The sequence below is a fragment of the Meriones unguiculatus genome, chromosome 10, assembly GCF_030254825.1.
Source record: "Meriones unguiculatus strain TT.TT164.6M chromosome 10, Bangor_MerUng_6.1, whole genome shotgun sequence".
Lineage (NCBI taxonomy): Eukaryota > Metazoa > Chordata > Mammalia > Rodentia > Muridae > Meriones > Meriones unguiculatus.
The window spans coordinates 18,390,174-18,408,787 of NC_083358.1; the positions used below are offsets into that span (position 1 = coordinate 18,390,174).

Below are 18,614 nucleotides of genomic sequence, written 5' to 3' on the forward strand. Positions count from 1 at the left end.
TAAACATGGCCGACCTCGTTCTGCCCTCCTGTTCACACCCACAGGCCAGAGGCGGGGTAGCAACTCTTACGCCAAGCGCGATTGGTCGCAAGAAGACTCGGAGCCCAGAAGAAGACCGTGCGGCTCGGAAGGTCGGTTCACGTTGTTTCACTCGGCGGTCCGGGAACCCTCGATTTCTGGGCTGCTCTCGATGGTATGTTTGGCGGATAGAGGGCCGCACGCAGGGCATTGTGGGACCACTATGGCCGCTTTCAAACAGCGGAATTTGCCTGTTTGAGACACTCTAATCGAACAGTGGCCGCGCTGGCGCCCCCATCTCAGGGACAGAAGGTCCCAAGAGTCCTGCTGAGGGAGGTGAGTGTCTCTTCCTCTTTCCAGACCCGTCTTTCAGCAGCCATGGCTGCTCCAGGCGGCCGGGATGGGCTCGCGGTTTAGGCTTGGGCCCTGGTTGGAGAGTTCTCTAGACCTTGTTACCCAACTTTCTCTATTCTTTTGAGCAGTCTTGTGTCCATTCAACCTACTCCGGACTTTGTCGTTGTTCTGGTCACATCCCGGTGTTTGGGAACGGCCCCACGGAGATCCAGGGATCCTCCCTGCGTCCTTGTTTAGGACGGCACCCTTAACCTGTTACCGGCTAGTTGGAGAGCCTGGGTAGGGCTCCTGGTGCCTTCCTTCTTTCTCACAAAAGTGTCTCCACCAGATCTGGCAAGTAATCTAGAAATAGAATGTTTACCCCAAGAAACAGGGAGTGTATTTTTCCTTTCGGTATTGTTGACAGTTGGCCCAAGGACACATGCAGTAAGCAATTGCTGGCCCAAGAGGTCCTTTGTGACTTTTTTTTGCCGCTGAGCTTCCCCCATCAGACCCTGGAACTCCTTACTTGCTGTAATTAAGTCCTTCCTTGTTTTGTGTTGTGGAGAACTCCTCGCTGTCCAGAGCAATGTTTGACTTAATCCCTTTTAATAGGTTATATTTAATCAGTTTTTTTTTTTTTTTTTTGCCATTTATTGGGCTATAGGAATCAACAAGACAGACAGGAGCCTCTTGCTTGTAGACAAATGACATTTTAAGCCAAAAGTCATCATTCAGGTAACTGCTGAGAGCCTGTGTATCTCAGCTTCTTGTCTAGATCTCATATGCATACTGATGCAACCTTTTTTTTCCTGTTCCATCTGATGAAATTTCCAAATGAAACTCCTTTTTCTTTATCCACATTATGCTTGCAGCATTCCTTATTAAAGCTCTGCATGTTAATTAGAACATGTCAGAGAAGTCTCTATTCCAGAGGTACAGTTCTCATGCTTTATCAACACATTGGAATGAGAATAACTGTCTGTGTGCCCAGCATAGGTTCATGCTCATAGTGGGTACTGTTAGGTAAAGATGGGCTTGTTATCAGCTGAGCCCCCAGGGCATCTTGCACTCTCTTAAACACTTTCCTGAAATGCCATTTCCTAACTTAGTATTTCTCTTAAGTAATTTTGGTGAACACATTGTAATTCAAGAGATTTTACCTGCTATGGAGTGCATTTTTTTTCCTTTTCCCACCAAACACAACTGATCCACAACAAAAATCACAAAGTATGTAGAATGTGGATGGTAAAATTACGTGCTGAGATCTCTGCTCTGTGAAATTTGTGGTTTAAAGGGGGTGGGATGGGTGGGTAGAAGAATGTATATAAAGAAATTAGTAAGGAAACTAGTCAGTATTCAGGAGCATGATACCAGATATGTAACAATTACATTGGCGTTCCAACTGTGGTTCACTTGCAGTTGCTTGATTCTCACAGTGGTCTGTGGATTGTAAAGCAAAAGTGATGTCTGTTTTACAGAGAGAGCAGTAATGGCTAACCAAGCAGCTGCTTACTGTCACAGAAGCAGAAAACGCCAAGAGCCTGGATTTCTGTGTGTGTGTGTGTCTGTGTGTCTGTGTGTCTGTGTCTGTCACTAGAGAAGGGGGCTGTGCTGCTGCAGTTTACATGAAAAAGGCGAACATTTTGACTGGTATTTGGAGGCAGAGAGCTAATGGGGCCTTGTAGCGATGATTATTCTGGCTCTTAAGTGGCAGAAACTGTTCTCTGTTGAGGGATGACATTATAGGAGCATATTAGATGACGGGTTGGGGAACAAATTTAAGAGCAAGTGCATGAGGGAGAGAGAGGAAAAAGGGAAGGAGGGAGGGAAGAAGAGAGAATATGAATGAATGAATGAATGAATGAATGAATATCTTACTAAAAAGCTTAGCCGGTATGAAACTCACTATGTAGCCCAGGCTAGCTTCAAAGTTGCCATTCTCTGATAAGTCAGCCTACCATGTGCTAAGATGACAGGTGGGTATCACCTTGTCCAGCTCGATTTAGTTGAGATTTCTGACTTAAGTCTAGTTCGCCCTATACTTTCTTTATAAACGCTGTTGTTTGCCAGTAAGAAGCCCTTAGTGAGGCTTATTCTTGTCTGGGTGATGCCCTCTTGATTCTCGTGTTTGGTCTGTGCATATGTGTCTCTGTCTTTTGCATATGCCGAGGTGGGAACCAGCCAGCTTTTTTATTACATTGTCAATAGGAAAGTCTTCACAAGTAACAAAAGGGGCTGGAAAGATGTCTGTTGGTGAAATGCTTTCTTCCAAGCATGAGGACCAGAGTTTAGGTCCCCAGAACCCATGGAAATGCCTCGAGTAGAGGCCCATGGCTGCTGAAGAGTCAGACAGGCAGACCCCAGGTGCTTGCTGGCCAGTTGGCTTGGCCACATTACCTCCCAGTTCAGTGAGAGACGCTAACTCAAAAAGTAAATAAGGAAGCAACGGAGAAAAACACCTGACGTTGACCTCTGGCCTCATGTGCACACAGTGCATGTGCACTCGCATGAACACGCACGCACTCACATGAACACGCACGCACGCACGCACGCACAAATGCATGCACCAGCTAGCTAGCAGATGACCTGGATTCAGTGTAGGGAGGTAGGGACAACCACTTAAATGTACTCGTTATTCTGGGACACAGTAAAGCTGAGTTTTCTTATATCCAATTCTAATGGTTTGCCTTCCTTCCAGAGAAGAAATAAGAGCTGTGATGGAGGACACTGGTGAGGATGCTTCCATCCATCGGTTGGAAGGCACAAATCTGGACTCTCAGGTTGGTGGTCTTATTTGCAAGACCAAAAGTGCAGCCAGCGAGCAGCATGTCTTCAAAGCTCCTGCTCCCCGCCCTTCATTGCTGGGACTGGACTTACTGGCTTCCCTGAAACGGAGGGAGCGAGAGGAGAAGGATGATGGGGACGATAAGAAAAAGTCCAGAATCTCTTCTTATAAAGACTGGGAGGAGAGTAAGGATGAGCAGAAGGACGCTGAGGAGGAAGGAGATGAGCAGGCTGGCCGAAGTAGCCGCAAAGACAGGTAAGGAAAGAGTCAAAATTGGTGGTCAGAATATACTAGCCCAGGTTCATCTCAGGTTCCTGTTGGACACCTAAGTAAGAGCTTTATGGTTTTATTGTGATTCTGTAATACTGGCAGCAGGTAGGAATTGGTAAAGATTCGTGGGGAGATTTCAAAGGCAGCTAAGATGGATGATGGAGCTTAAGTGCCTGGGTTCTTGCCTTGGCAGGCCTTTGTCACCAGGGCGATGCAGTGGAGAGGGCCTATCGCATGCTGGTGTAGCCAGAGGTGCTGGGAAATGCTTTCTCCCGCGGAGAACCATTTCCCTGCACATCCCCCTGTTTCAGGCATTACCGAGCTGCTCGGGTAGAGACGCCGTCACACCCTGGGGGTGTGAGTGAAGAGTTTTGGGAACGCAGTCGGCAGAGAGAGCGGGATAGGAGGGAGCATGGGGTCTATGCCTCATCCAAAGAAGAAAAGGATCGGAAGAAGGAGAAATCCCGGGATCGAGACTACGACCGCAAGAGAGACAGAGGTAAACTGGCACCTGTCCTGGTGTCTGTTAGCATTTGAACCAGCAAGCTGTTCTTTTCCTCTTTCTTGCAAGAACTTTTATGGTAATACTCATTAGTTGGGCAGCTTGGTTTGTATTCTGTCTGATCCAGTGAGCTTGACCCTTTGAGCACAGAATTAGAAAGAAATTTAAGGAAAGATATCTTGCTTTTGGTACAGCTGCATGCTTGAGTTGTTTTATTGTGAAAACTGGTGATAAAGGGAATGATGGGTAATCTGTTTAAGAAACCAGAGTTTACAGTAGTGTTGATGGTGGAGAAAGGACAGTGCTGTGGAACAAGGTGAGACAGAGTCCAGCACCGGCCTCACTCAGTGTCATCTGTAGCTTGGAGGTCTGCTGTACCACAAGTCTTCATGGTACACCTGTAACTGTTCACTTTTGAGTCTTACTGGAAAATAGCTATCGTGTGACCCTTTGTATCTATTGGGAAAATGTGAGTGTGTGATTTAAGCCCCCGGGTCATGGGAGAGCGTGAGTGGAGAGGCTGTGCTTTCTGCTCAGTGCGTGTGGGTGTTTGGTAGCACAAGGACCCATTTTTAAGCCCCGTGTGTGACTCTCACAGATGAGCGGGACAGAAGTAGGCACAGCAGCAGATCAGAGCGGGACGGAGGCTCAGAGCGCAGCAGCAGAAGAAATGAACCAGAGAGTCCTCGACATCGGCCAAAAGGTATTCTCAGCTGTCCTCTGGGGGTGGGGTGGGGTGGGGGGCTCAGGTGCCCGAGAGGCAGAGGGAGCAGTAGTCAGCTGTACTGCCATGCAGTGAGTCGGAAGTCTTAAGTCCACTGTAACCCTCTGGAGTTCTGGGCCCTGAGCCAGCTGGGGGTGGCCCTGCCCCTCTCTTTTGAGATGGATGTACTTCCTGAGGGGTAGGCACTTGGCTGCTTCCTTAGGATGTAGGCAGTTTGCTGCAAAGCAGGGTTTTCAAAGGGAAGGAAACTAGAGATATGGTGGATCAAGAAGAATTTCCTGAAAAAGAAGTATTTGTTTTAAGATGAGAAGGTTAGCAGAGAGAAATTGATTCCTTCAGTATAGTTTTAAACAGTGAAAGCTGGACTATTTAGTCTGTGAAGAGGCTCAGCACTATCTGATTTGTAACAGGTAATACAAGGTTGTGAAACGGAATAAGTAAGGTGGGGCTGGGACTCACCCGGTGGAGGCACTTGCTGCTAAGCCTCAAGATCTGAGTTTAGTTACCAGGGTCCCCATGGTGGAATGAGAGCCGACTCCTGAGAACTGTCATTTGACCTCTGCATTTGCGCTGTGGCACATGCATACACACAAACACACACAGTTAAATAAATACATGTAACTAATGAGTTGAGAAACTAGGTGTGGTGGTGCATGCCTGTAACCCAGCACTTTGGAAGCTGAGGCAAAGGTGTCAGCTGCGTAGAGAGATGCTGTCTGAAGCATGGCTCATTGACATCGGGTGCTTTCTGTGGTCCCAGATGCAGCCACCCCTTCAAGGTCCACCTGGGAGGAGGAGGACAGTGGCTGTGGCTCTTCAAGGCGCTCCCAGTGGGAATCGCCCTCCCCAACACCTTCCTATCGGGACTCTGATCGGAGCCATCGGCCGTCCACTCGAGATCGAGACAGGTGACAGATGGGTGGGGCAGCTGGGGTCTTGGGCAGGTGGACGAGGGATGTAGGCAGGGAGAGTTGCTGGCAGCTGGGGGACACAGTTCAACCGTGATAGCTGAGCTTGCTGTTTCCCAGGTCTGTGAGGAGCAAGTACTCAGACGACACACCCCTGCCAACCCCTTCCTACAAGTACAACGAATGGGCCGATGACAGAAGACACTTGGGGTCCACCCCACGACTGTCCAGGGGTCGAGGTAAGACCTGAGGGACAGGAGGTAGACAATGGTTTGGCTGGTCCAGCTGGGGCCGAGTGGAGGCCATACTCAAGAAGCTGTGCAGCTCTTGTCCTGGGGGTCAGCTGTAGTTGTGTGGACTGACCTCTGCCATCCGCTTTCCTTCAGGAAGACGCGAGGATGGCGAGGAAGGGATTTCATTTGACACGGAAGAGGAGCGGCAGCAGTGGGAGGATGACCAGCGCGTAAGGGCGACATCTTTGAGGGGCTGGACAGGAGATGGTGGCTCTCCTGCAGATGCGGGTGAAAGGAGGCGTTAGAGCCGTGGGCTCTGAGGGGCCCTCCAGCAGGACTGGGCTTAGAGGACGGCGTTACTGCTGTCCAGAGCCCTGGAACCTTTTGAGCGATACAGGCTGTACAGTGAGGCTTTTGCACTGATGTGGCCGGCCAGACTTGACTCCGGCTGCGGGTGCCTGTGTGTGGTAAATGTAGAAGTGATTTGGCAGCCCGCATATGAGGTCAAAGCTGTGTCAAGTCCTCCTGCCCTTCTCCGGGTCTCACACTGGTCACCAGGGCGTGTCTGGTAGTTTTGGACTCTTACCAGACACGTGCTTTGCTTTTCTTTGGCCGCATCTCCTGCATGAATGTGACCTGTCCCTGCTCCCATGCTTTGTGTCATGCTGTGCAGCAAGCAGACCGGGACTGGTACATGATGGATGAGGGCTACGATGAGTTCCACAACCCCCTGGCCTACTCGTCTGAGGACTATGTGAGGCGGCGGGAGCAGCACCTGCACAAACAGAAGCAGAAGCGCATCTCAGCGCAGCGCAGGCAGATCAATGAGGTGAGGCTGCGGCGGCCGGCACAGGCTTAGAGCAGGGCTGGGCCGGGTGGGAGGAGTCTCAGTTTGCCAAGTGGTCCCACAACACAGCTGGCTGTTGACAGGCAGGACCAGGTCAGATACACTCCTGCAGAACGGGAGCGTGAGTGGGAAGCTTAGGAAACCCGCTCCTGCTCCTCTCTTCAGCAGGGCCCCATGAGGGGGCCGTGGGGAGAATGGTCCAGCGGTGCTGCTCCTGGGTGTGTGGAGGGGGTAGGGCCTTTGCCCAGGGGCTTCTTGGGATCAAGTACCGCAAACGCCTCAGCTTCAGTGGCTCCTGGGTGAGGCACTGCAGGGTGGAGAGTCCCGCTGTGATTCTGTTACATACGGAGTTGCCTGTTGACCCTTGAGGATCACCTCTTAGTTGCAGGCTAATGTGGCTGTCCTCATGTCCCCACAGGATAACGAGCGCTGGGAGACTAACCGCATGCTCACCAGCGGGGTGGTCCATCGGCTGGAGGTGGACGAGGACTTCGAAGAGGACAATGCAGCCAAGGTGCATCTGATGGTGCACAACCTGGTGCCTCCCTTCCTGGATGGGCGCATCGTCTTCACCAAGCAGGTGAGGCTGCGGCCGGAGCCCCGGAAGCTAGAGAGTGCCGAAGAGGAGGGGCAAGGAAGATCGGGGACAGTCACGTGTCAATGCCAGCGGGTAGTGACTCTTCTGCTATGGCCATGTACAACAGGCCATCTGGGTGGCTTTAGTGACTGATGGGGAATTTCTCTTCCTCCCCTTCTTCTTTCAGCCGGAGCCTGTGATCCCAGTGAAGGATGCCACCTCAGACCTGGCCATTATTGCTCGGAAAGGCAGCCAGACGGTCCGCAAGCACAGGGAACAAAAGGAGCGGAGAAAGGTTGGTGCCTTGCTGCTCAGGCTGGGGTCTCTTTTCTTACTCCTGTTAAAAACACCAAGACTGCATACAGAGATGCTCAGTGGCAGCCAGAGGACGGACTTTCGTGGACCAAGCAGCAGCTCAAGGAGAGTACTGTGTTCTCTCTTAGTACCAAGTACTCAGTCCTTAGTTAAGGCAACCACAGGTCCTGGTGTTGGGGGGGCATGAGGCTTGATTTTGTGTGGCTTGGTGCAGCCGGGGCCTTGTGGGAATTTACTGTCTGCTGGATGAAGCCTGCTTTCCTCCAGAACTGCACCCCATGGCCTGCAGTCTCGCCAGAGGGTGGAGTGACTTAACTCTTGTCTTCTTTAGGCTCAGCACAAACACTGGGAACTGGCAGGGACCAAGCTAGGCGACATAATGGGGGTCAAGAAGGAGGAGGAGCCGGATAAAGCTATGACGGAAGATGGGAAAGTGGACTACAGGTGCGTAGTTTTGGCCAGACGCAGGTTTCTGCCCAAGCTGGTGGTTGTGACTCTGAACCTTTGCTGGTTTTGATCCCTTCCTCTGAGTTTCTTGTTGCTGACTTTAGACTTCCCTGGGGTTTGTCCCCATTGTCCCCATTGCCGCTTCCGTGAGGGTTGTGTAGACTGAGGCTCAGGGAGGTTAAGGAATTTGATTGAGGGCACTAAGCTAGGAAATAGTGATCTAGTTTAACCCCAGACAGTGTTGTGGGGCGTCCCTGCTCTTTGAGGTATCCACATGGGAAGGCAGGGTTCTTCCCTTGGTCAGGTTTCAGTACGTTATGGTAAGGAGGAACTGGTTTTCCCAGGGCCTTTAAAGTACAGGGGCTGTCTGTTTTGTTGGTAACTTTCCTGTTCATAGAGGTTTATGCAGCTGCTGAGTCACTGCTTATTGGAGTCCCTGCACTGGGTAGATGCTAGACCCAAGTGTCCCTCCCAGTTCTCATCCTTTGAATAATGGCATGTCCCATGGAGCCATCGTTCTGAGCTAGTAGTTTCTTTGTACCTCTGCCTGAGGTTGGTATTACTGGTCAGCCATTGTTGGTCTTTGGGTAATTTAGTCCCTTAGGTTTCATTTGTCAGATCATCACGGAGACTGAGTAAGATTAGAAAAAGAAACTTGAGGAGCTTGGGGCGGATCTGAGGGAGGAAAGGACCCTCTGGGGGAAGGTGGGTCGAAGGGTCTTGGGATGTGTCCATGTACTAGACACTGGTGCAGCAAGGCAAACAGAAGCGAGCTGTTCTTACAGTTCTTTGAAAATGAGGCCTTTGCACTGTTTAGGCCTGTCAAGGGGAGGGAGGAATTCTGACCCGTCCTGTACTGTGTAGGCGGAACTTGGGAGGCCCCGGTGGCTTTTGAGCCCTCTTAAGTCTGGCACTGAAATTGCCTGGGAACGTCTCTCCAAGTCAGTGACCTGCTGGTTAGTTTCAGCTTCTCTTCTGCCCGCTCTGAGAGTCTGCTCTGCCTGACCCTGTGCAGCTCTCTGAGGGCTCTGGACTGTGTCTTAGGATGATGGAGTCTTGTGCCTTTAGTGCTGCTCCTGATGCCATCGATAGAGTCTTGGACGCGCAGGCGGCTTCGGTGCCCAGGAGGCTGACACCTTCGGTGCTTCTTGCCGAAGTTGTTCACATTCTTAGGAGGGACAGTGTGGGAGGTGCCGCATGCTGTGGTGTTTTCCAGGACGGAGCAGAAGTTTGCAGATCACATGAAGGAGAAGAGCGAGGCCAGCAGTGAGTTTGCGAAGAAGAAGTCAATCCTGGAGCAGAGGCAGTACCTGCCCATCTTCGCTGTGCAGCAGGAGCTTCTCACCATCATCAGGTAGGTCCCAGGCCCCGTGGCCCGGCGCGGAGGCCGCTGTCTCCTGTTTGTGCATCACATCTAATGGGGAAGGGAAAAGGTTTTTTCCCTAGTGGACTGGCTTAGGCTGCCTGCGTGAAGTAAGATAACATTACTTTCTTTAGTGGTTAGGCTCACCTTGACTGTGTGCCCGACATTTCATGTGGGAGCTCCTTACAAGGCTGGTTTCTGGTGAACTCCTCTCTGGTCAAGCGTACTTCTTGGAGAGCTAGACCATGCCAGAGGCACCAAGGCTTCTTAAGGCTTCCTGGGGAGTTGCCTCAAGATTGGCTTTCCACTCAGGGTGCTCCGTGCTTTGCGTGCTCTTCCTTGTAGAGATAACAGCATTGTGATCGTGGTTGGGGAGACAGGGAGCGGCAAGACCACTCAGCTGACCCAGTACTTGCATGAAGATGGTTACACGGACTATGGGATGATCGGGTGCACCCAGCCCCGGCGTGTGGCTGCCATGTCAGTGGCCAAGAGAGTCAGCGAAGAGATGGGGGGAAACCTTGGCGAAGAGGTGAGTGGGCATAAGGTCTGAGCCACATAGCTTCGTCCTGATGGCTTCTGCCATTTGTGCTACAGGCTGTAGTCTGTGTGAGCTGGACCCATCTGTGGGGCTGACAGTGAGTAGCGGCCCCCCTCCGAGCCACGTCTCTGACCCCCAGGTGGGTTACGCCATTCGCTTTGAAGACTGCACTTCTGAGAACACCTTGATCAAATACATGACCGACGGGATCCTGCTCCGCGAGTCCCTCCGGGAGGCTGACCTGGACCACTACAGTGCCATCATCATGGACGAGGCCCACGAGCGCTCCCTCAACACTGACGTGCTCTTCGGGCTGCTCCGGGAGGTAAGGCTCTATTCCTTGTGTGGCTCAGGTACTCCGGTGAGTCCTCCTCCGAAGTTCCCAGCTCGCCTGGTCAGCCCTGCTAGTGTCTTCCTACTCAGCTGGGTGACTGTGGTTCACGCTGTAGCTCTATTACTCAGTCTTTGGCATTGATAAACCCAGCACACCCGGGTGCCAGCTGTGCCAGCTGTGCCAGCTGCTTTATGTGTAGTAATGAGCCGAGACTGGAGGTCCCAAGCCCACAGGAACCTCTGTTGACCCCTTCTCTTAGGTTGTGGCTCGGCGTTCAGACCTGAAGCTCATTGTCACGTCAGCTACTATGGATGCGGAAAAATTTGCTGCTTTTTTTGGAAATGTACCCATCTTCCACATCCCTGGGCGTACCTTTCCTGTTGACATCCTCTTCAGCAAGGTACAGAAGCCTCCGTCCCTTACACTCTCTGTTGCAGAGTCAGCTGGGGAAGATTCAGTCAGTGCCGTGAGTCGGGTGTGGCAGTCTGCAGCTCCTGAGTCAGGTCGACCTAGAATGGCTCTCCGGAAGGGTTTGTGTCCTTGTTCTGTGGGAGATACCTACTCTAATTGTAAAGGCCTCGGCAGTCAGGCCTACCCTAAGGTCATCATCAGTCCAGTGCTGCAGCTCAGACAGGTGACAAAGCTGTGTGTCCTCTGGGGGATGCTGACCTGTGCTGCCTCTGCACCCTTCTCACTGCCCTCTGCTGCTGCAGACCCCACAGGAGGATTACGTGGAGGCCGCGGTGAAGCAGTCCCTGCAGGTACACCTGTCTGGGGCCCCCGGGGACATCCTTATCTTCATGCCTGGCCAAGAGGACATTGAGGTGCGTGCTTCGGTCACCACCGGGGTGAGTGGGTGAACACTGCGTGAGTTTGGGGCTCCAGGGTCTCATGACTCCTTCCTCTGCCGTAGGTGACCTCCGACCAGATTGTGGAACACCTGGAGGAGCTAGAGAATGCACCCGCCTTGGCTGTGCTGCCCATCTACTCCCAGTTGCCATCTGACCTCCAGGCCAAAATCTTCCAGAAGGTGCGATGGGGGCACTTAGGTTTGGGTGTCTCCTTGTATTCCACAAAGGGGGCAGGAAGAGGGATATTTCTTTCTTGGAAGAGCAGGTGGGAAGTGGGGTCTTCTTGCCAGTCTTTCTCCTAAAAACTTACCCTTTCCTTCTGCTTGTCCTGATTGGCCCCAGGCTCCAGATGGTGTCCGGAAGTGTATCGTTGCTACCAACATCGCTGAGACATCTCTGACTGTTGATGGCATCATGTTTGTTATCGATTCTGGCTACTGCAAGTTAAAGGTAAGGGATGATACAGGAGGCAGGATTCTGGGTCTTCACCCAAAGTGAATTCAGCATAGAGGCTCTAAGTCAGGCCCTGGTCCACTCTGGTAGGTTCGAGAGAGTGGCAGAGAGGGATGCTAACATTCAGTGAGCAGTGACTTTGCCACGTGTTTGGTTCAGCCAATTCTGGTGGTAGCTTGATGGTCTAGATAATTCAAGTAACTCTCTAGTGGTCACAGAGCTGGTATTGAGAGAAACCTTTTGAGATTTTCTTGAGTCTCCTGGCCACCTGTGTTGCTAAGTCATTTCCTCTGTAGTGGGTAGCGACTGTTTGCTTTTGTCTCAGGGTTTTTTTCCTGTTCCCTCACTCTGTCCTTCATCAGTCCTTTGTGTCCCCACTAGGTCTTCAACCCCAGGATTGGCATGGATGCTCTGCAGATTTACCCCATTAGCCAGGCCAATGCCAACCAGAGGTCAGGGAGAGCTGGCAGGACGGGCCCAGGTCAGTGTTTCAGGTAGGAGCCCTGTGCTAGCCTGCTTCTCAGGGCAGTGCTGGGACCACTGACCACAACCGGGGGAGTCTCTGCTGCTGGCCGTCCTTAGAGTCGATCCCAAGGCTGGGCGCTGCCGACGGCTGCCTCTCGGTGGTGCTGATGTGTGGATGCAGTCATCTTTCCAGGGAGCTCTGAGCCCTGAGGCAGCTCTGTAGAAAGGGACCTTCAGTGAACGGCAGCAAGGACAGCAGGCCGCCGTCTGCAGGGGGGGGCCTGAGTGAAATAGTGACGCTTTCTCACTTGTGCAATTATTTTTCCTCCTGCTTGTCTGATTAAAAAAATAATTCATTCATTAGAAACTCAGCAAGTACATGCTGTAATTCTCATCGCAGGCGTTTTGGCTCCCACAGCCATATAGAAGGCTCCAGCAGAAGAGCCATGGATAGAAGAAGGGGTTGAGCAGACAGAAGTGGGTGCCTGAGAAGTGGGTGGACAGTCCCTGTTTGTAGGATGCGTTGGCTGTTGAGGCTCATGCTTCCGAGACTCTTGAGTAGTTTCTGCCATCATTCTGTTGCGTGGTTCCTGAGGGTAGCTAATCCACGTGAGGGGCCGGCAGGCCAGTGCAGGGCAGGTGCAGCCCAGTCATTGGCTTCTCCCCGGCAGACTCTACACACAGAGCGCCTACAAGAACGAGCTCTTGACCACCACCGTGCCAGAGATCCAGAGGACCAACCTCGCCAATGTGGTGCTGCTGCTCAAGTCCCTGGGGGTGCAGGACCTGCTGCAGTTCCACTTCATGGACCCGCCCCCAGAGGACAACATGCTCAACTCCATGTATCAGCTCTGGATCCTGGGGGCCCTGGATAACACAGGTGCCAGCACCGGGGGGCTCGGGTGCCTGGCGCCTCTCTCGTCTCCAGCCACTGGTCACTGCATTGCTGGCTTTTTCTCCCCTCGTAGGAGGCCTCACTTCCACGGGGCGGCTGATGGTGGAGTTCCCACTGGACCCGGCGCTCTCCAAGATGCTCATCGTGTCGTGTGACATGGGCTGCAGCTCCGAGATCCTGCTCATCGTCTCCATGCTTTCCGTCCCTGCCATCTTCTACAGGCCCAAGGTAGGGAGGCAGCGCCGGCTTCTCTCTTCCCAGAGGACTGGAGGGCTCATTGGCAGGGGAGTGGCTCCGTCCTCGGCATTATGGGCATGGGTGGAGATTCTGTCTTTTCTGTCTTCTCATAGGCTGGTTGAGGGAGGTGAAGGACCAGGTCAGTGGTCCTCACAGTGTTTAGGAAATTTGCAAGACCATCTTTGATATCGTAGTATGGTTCTGCCTAAGACCTAATGCTTTAACTTATTTTATTATAAATTATTTCTTTCCATTTTTGTTGTGCATATTGACGTATGGGCAGGTGTAGTGTGAGAATCCTTGGGATATGCCCTATGGGTCTGGCCTCCCCATGCCTGCCTGCTTGCTTGCCTTTCTGCCTTCCTTCTTCCTCTCTTCCTCTTTTTCTTCCTTCCTTCTTTCTTTTCTTTCTTTCTTTCTTTTGGGTTTTTGAGACAGGTTTTCTCTGAGTAATAGCCCTGGCTATCCTGGACTCTGTAGACCAGGCTGGCCTCGAACTCACAGCGATCCACCTGCCTCTACCTCCCAGAGTACTGGGATTGCAGGCATGCACCATTACTCCCAGCTCCCATGTCTGTACTTAAAGATCCCTGTTTCTTTTTCTAGGGCAGAGAGGAGGAAAGCGATCAAATCCGGGAAAAGTTTGCCGTCCCTGAGAGTGATCACCTGACCTACCTGAATGTCTACTTGCAGTGGAAGAACAATAATTACTCTACCATATGGTGCAATGACCATTTCATCCACGCCAAGGCCATGCGGAAGGTGGGGTGGCAGCCCAGAGGGCCACAGTCTGGAGGAGGGGTGGTGTGGGAGACGGGAGGGCGCAAGCCTGCCTGTACCCTGTTCTAGGTTCGGGAGGTACGGGCCCAGCTCAAGGACATCATGGTGCAACAGCGGATGAGCCTGGCCTCGTGTGGCACTGACTGGGACATTGTTAGAAAGTGTATCTGTGCTGCCTATTTCCACCAGGCAGCCAAGCTCAAGGTGAGACCGGGAGCCACAGAGCTCTGGCCCTTTTCTTCTTGATACCTACAGGAAGGCAAAATCCTTTCTCATGCATGTTTGTAGATCTGGGCTTCCCCTAAACTTGTGTCAGGACTGTTGGTGATGTGGCCACCCATTTTTCCCTGTAGGGCATTGGGGAGTATGTGAACATCCGCACAGGGATGCCCTGCCACTTACACCCCACCAGCTCCCTCTTTGGAATGGGCTATACCCCCGACTACATTGTGTATCATGAGCTGGTCATGACCACCAAGGTGAGTCTGGTCCCCCCATCCTGGAGCACTGGCTGGAGCAGGCCTTTGTGCCGTCTATGCCTTGTTTAGAGATCCGGAGACCCGAGCCACCTGCTCTTTCTGCAGGGCCTTTGAGGCTGCTTTCAGTTTTGTGTGGGGAGAGTATCGTGTTAACTTGTAAGCACTGTGGCCTCACCTGTGCCAAAGGCTTGTCCCCTGCTGGCTGCTGTGGAGAGCAGCCCCTGCTTCTGTATGGCGGGGCTCTCCTCTTGAATGCTGGGTGCTGTTTACGCACACATGTCAGAATGTGGGTGGAGCAGGGATGACAATTGCAGTGTGCCTTGCATTTTCTAGCCTCCAGGCTAGCCGTAGAACCCTTCTCATGTGGCTCCTCGTCGTGAACTCATGCTGGGAGGGGCATAACTCCCTCGCGACCTCCACCTTGTCGCCTTTGTGCCCACAGGAGTACATGCAGTGTGTGACCGCCGTGGATGGAGAGTGGCTGGCGGAGCTGGGCCCAATGTTCTACAGTGTGAAACAGGCTGGCAAGTCTCGGCAGGTCAGGATCCTTTGCTTGTAGGGAGATGCCGTTTGCCTGTGGGCAAGATTTTCCTTCCACCTGCTAAAAAAGGCTCCTCTGGCTCCTCACTTTCCAAACATGAAAGCTGCGCCGTGCCAGCCTGCCTCTCTGATGCCCTGCACTGCTCTGGCTGGCGGGCTGGCTGGGCCTTTTTGCTCTTTAGACTTGACTGAAACTTCAAATACTTATAAAACTAGACAATACTATAAAGAAGCCACTGTGATTAACTGATCTCTTACCCTCTGTAATTGATATTCGTCTTTTTTATTTTTTATCTGCCTCCTACTTATCCCTTGTCCTCCCAGAACATTTTTAACAGTGTGCCTCCCAAGATTGTTATTTTATCCTTAAGTACTTGCAACTAGGACTTATTTCAACATGGCTTCTGGCCACTGTCACTCCTAACAGTTAACCTTTTGTGTCAGCTAGTGTCTAGTTCCTATCCATAGTTTTCCGTTTATCTCAGAGATAACATCTCACGATTGATTTACTTGAATTAGAATGGGACATTGCTGTGGTGGTTGAGTGTTAATACCTGCGTTCCGGGGCAGGATCTGCTTTCTCTCTCTATGACATTGATTTATTGGAGCAATTGTCATCTGTCCTATATACTGTTTCAGTGTGCATTTGGCTGATTACTTTCTTTAGCGGTGGCTAACTTGTGTCTCTGTCACGTGCACTTCAGTAACTAAAGGTTGCTAGATTCTGGTTCAGCCGTGCTGTGACAATCTGCGTACATAGCCACAGTTTTGGGATGCTCAGGTGCATTTGTGGTTCTGGTGGTGTCAGCTTGCCTCTCTTCTGGTTCCTCTACCGATAACCCCATCCCACAGACTTGGTGTCTACTAATGAACCCCCCTTTAATCTGTTATTTAAGAGTACAAAATGTAGCCCTGCTTTTGTAGTCTCACTTTTTCATATGAGTCTCTCCACACTGGGACAAACACGGGTTCCTTTCCAGCCATATGGCAGTGTCTTCATGATTTCTGTGTACCTCCTGGCGTGGTTGTGAACCTGATTAGAAGAGCTCGTGTACTGGGCTGTGGTTGTGGTCCACTCGCATGAGTTTAGTCTCCAGTATTGCCAGGAGGAAAAGTGAAACCTTGACTTGAGGTTGCCTTGACAGTTCTTGGGGTTGGGGTGATGGCTCGGTGGGTGAGAGTGCTTGCTGTGTAGGCATGATGACTGATGCTCAAATCCCCAGCACCCCTGTAAGAATAGCTGGGAATGACCATGCATGTGTAACCCCATCATTGGGGTCAGAGACAGGTGGGTCCTAGAAGCCCAGCAGCCAGCCCAGCTGAAGGGGAGCCTGGGTGAACTTCAGGTGCAGCAATGGACCCTGTTTGAAGGGAATAAGAATAACCGACGAGCACCGTCCTCCCTCTGGCTTGTGTATGGGCTCATCTTCCCCCCCCAACAGATACACACATGCACGCACACACACACAGATACACACCCACACGCGCACACACATACATGCACAGATACATGGAGTGCTAAGGGGTGACTGTCTTACACTAAATTATCCAGTGTCTATCTCGAATATTTTACAAAAAGCCCTGAGCTGCAGAAGGAAAGGTGCCCTTGGTGCTGGGATATAGAGCCCCACTGGCCTGGGTTCATAGGGCTGGCCCCAGCACAGACACAGCCTCTGCAGCCGGTCCCCTCTGCCTTTCTCTAGGAGAATCGTCGCCGGGCTAAAGAAGAAGCGTCTGCCATGGAGGAGGAGATGGCCCTGGCCGAGGAGCAGCTGCGTGCCCGGCGGCAGGAGCAGGAGAAGCGCAGCCCGCTGGGCAGTGTCAGGTGAGGCTCCACTTTGGGGAAGACCCAGGGCCAGGTCGGTGCTAGGTCAGGGTTTAAGAGGCATTGTCAGTTTCAAGGGGAAATTGGAGGAGAGGTGGCTTTGTGCTGGGTGGACACGTGGAGGTGGCAGCTGGACAGCTGGGAGGCAGAGATGTCTGCTGCAGTTCTTGGTCATCAGCCTGAAGTAGGCTTGGAGTCTTGGCGTGGGTCTTACAGCTTTATTGTTAGGCAAGGGGGTTAGGAAAAACAAAACAAAACAAAACAAAAAGCCAAAACCAAAAACACCAGACAGAAGAGAGCCTTGGCTTTCTGCACCTGTGCTGGTGTAGTGGATAGGGTCGGGCTGAGTGTGACAACTGGGGCATAGTCCCCCATGGGCCTGCCCTCACTTCTCACACCAGCAGATTCTCTCTTTACATTTGGGGATTTCCACAGACTCGGTCTGGGTTCTGGTATGATTCAGGAATCCAGGACACCGTTTAATTAATAGTTTTTACTACTGCAAAGGAACCCAAAGGAGAGGTGTGTAGAAGGAGGATGCGTGGATCCTAGATGTGAAAATTCACCTGTCCTTGGGGCCGTTACCCTGGCACACTGATTTGTGACAGTATATACTCATAGGTTTTGCCAGTCACGCACACTCCAGTAAGCTTTGATAGGCACAGCTTTTAACTGAGTTAAATGTCATGGTACATTGATGTGGGTGAATCATTGCCTTGGTGTTTGAACACAGCCTCTAGTCCTCTCCCCATCCTCTCCCTTCACGGGTTTGGCTGTTGATAGCACATTGCCCAGAGCCCCAGCTCTCAGCACATGACTGGTCTCTTTGGCCAGGCCAGCCAGCTCCACCTCACTCAAGGTGGGCATGAACCAGCAAGAGTGTTCTCAGAGGTCCTATCCTCTCGACTAAGTCCTACAAAGGCAAGTGCAGTGCTTTGTCACACAGTTAACATGGTGATGTGCTTATCTAGGGGCCACAAAGGAGTAGTCTAAAAATCCATTGTTAACTCCTTAATAGATGTCAGAGTGACTTCCTTTATCTCATTGGAGGGAGGTAGTGTGCGGTGGGTGAGGTCCTTCAGCCTTGGAGATGCTGTGCATTGGGTCAGAAACAGCAAGACCTCGAGGCCCTTGGTCTTGTTGGGTCCCTACTCAGAGGGAAGCATTGTTTCCGACCTCCTCTTTCTGTGTCCAGGTCCACAAAGATCTACACTCCAGGTCGGAAGGAGCAGGGGGAGCCCATGACGCCTCGCCGCACACCAGCCCGCTTTGGACTGTGAGCTGAGGCTGTCCCTGGAGAGGATGGCAGCCAGGTGCCAACTTCTAGGACCTCCAGCCAGATTGCTCTAAGGGCCCGGACAAAGGCTCTCATCTGTGTTCATCTAGGCTGGGCAGTTCCTGCCGAGCCAGGCGCTGCCACAGGAAGAGGCACTGGGGTGCATGCAGGGCTTGGCAGGAACAGATTGCAGAGCGCCTGAGGAGCTGCTTGAGCAGCAGGTGGCTGGACCATCATGTCCGCATCACTTGCCCCCAGGGCACTTGGCTCATGAGCGGCTTGCTGTGACTGAAACTTTTTTAATCCTTGTATAAAGAAGCAAGATAGAGGCAGAGACACTTGTAATTTGGTTATCACTTGGGATTTGGAAATAAATATATTATTTGTACAATGTGATTGCATTTTTTATTTCCTTCCTCTTTTTACTGCTCTTAGCCCTACAATAAAGGCAGGAGAAACAGAGCTCTTGGTTCTGTCTGTCTGTCCTTTGGTAGATCTTTCTAGAACCTTAGCTTTGATCTGTGTACATTGTGCTGATGGGATGGCTTTTGTATGGGCACGAGTGTGTGTTTACACATGGTCAGGTGCTTATGTGCATATATGTGAGTGTGAG

At 51.8% G+C, this 18,614-nt stretch overlaps 1 protein-coding gene across 3 annotated transcripts; it reads left to right on the forward strand.

Annotated features, from left to right (window-relative positions):
• Positions 1-52: 52 nt before the first annotated feature.
• Positions 53-18,392, forward strand: Dhx38 (DEAH-box helicase 38). Of its 3 annotated transcripts, XM_021657840.2 has the most exons (28): positions 54-354; positions 1,019-1,089; positions 3,053-3,394; positions 3,721-3,908; positions 4,510-4,614; positions 5,396-5,543; positions 5,664-5,782; positions 5,930-6,006; positions 6,450-6,605; positions 7,042-7,203; positions 7,388-7,495; positions 7,847-7,959; positions 9,179-9,316; positions 9,671-9,857; positions 10,006-10,191; positions 10,460-10,600; positions 10,914-11,024; positions 11,114-11,230; positions 11,394-11,501; positions 11,886-11,998; positions 12,641-12,849; positions 12,938-13,092; positions 13,708-13,863; positions 13,951-14,085; positions 14,235-14,360; positions 14,803-14,898; positions 16,604-16,725; positions 17,921-18,392. In XM_021657840.2, the coding sequence occupies exons 3-28, from the start codon at positions 3,072-3,074 to the stop codon at positions 18,003-18,005; spliced, it is 3,684 nt and encodes a 1,227-aa protein (XP_021513515.1). In that variant the 5' UTR covers positions 54-354; positions 1,019-1,089; positions 3,053-3,071; the 3' UTR covers positions 18,006-18,392. The 3 variants fall into 3 exon arrangements, with proteins under 3 accessions (XP_021513517.1, XP_021513515.1, XP_021513514.1); XM_021657842.2 differs by lacking the exon at positions 1,019-1,089 and having other exon boundaries at positions 53-193; XM_021657839.2 differs by lacking the exon at positions 1,019-1,089.
• Positions 18,393-18,614: the final 222 nt, after the last annotated feature.

Coding starts and splice junctions, on each gene's coding strand:
- Dhx38 (XM_021657842.2), top strand. CDS start 3,072: ATGGAGGACACTGGTGAGGATGCTTCCATCCATCGGTTGGAAGGCACA. Junction 7,496..7,846: donor AACAAAAGGAGCGGAGAAAG/GTTGGTGCCTTG, acceptor TGTCTTCTTTAG/GCTCAGCACAAACACTGGGA. Junction 11,502..11,885: donor CTGGCTACTGCAAGTTAAAG/GTAAGGGATGAT, acceptor TGTCCCCACTAG/GTCTTCAACCCCAGGATTGG.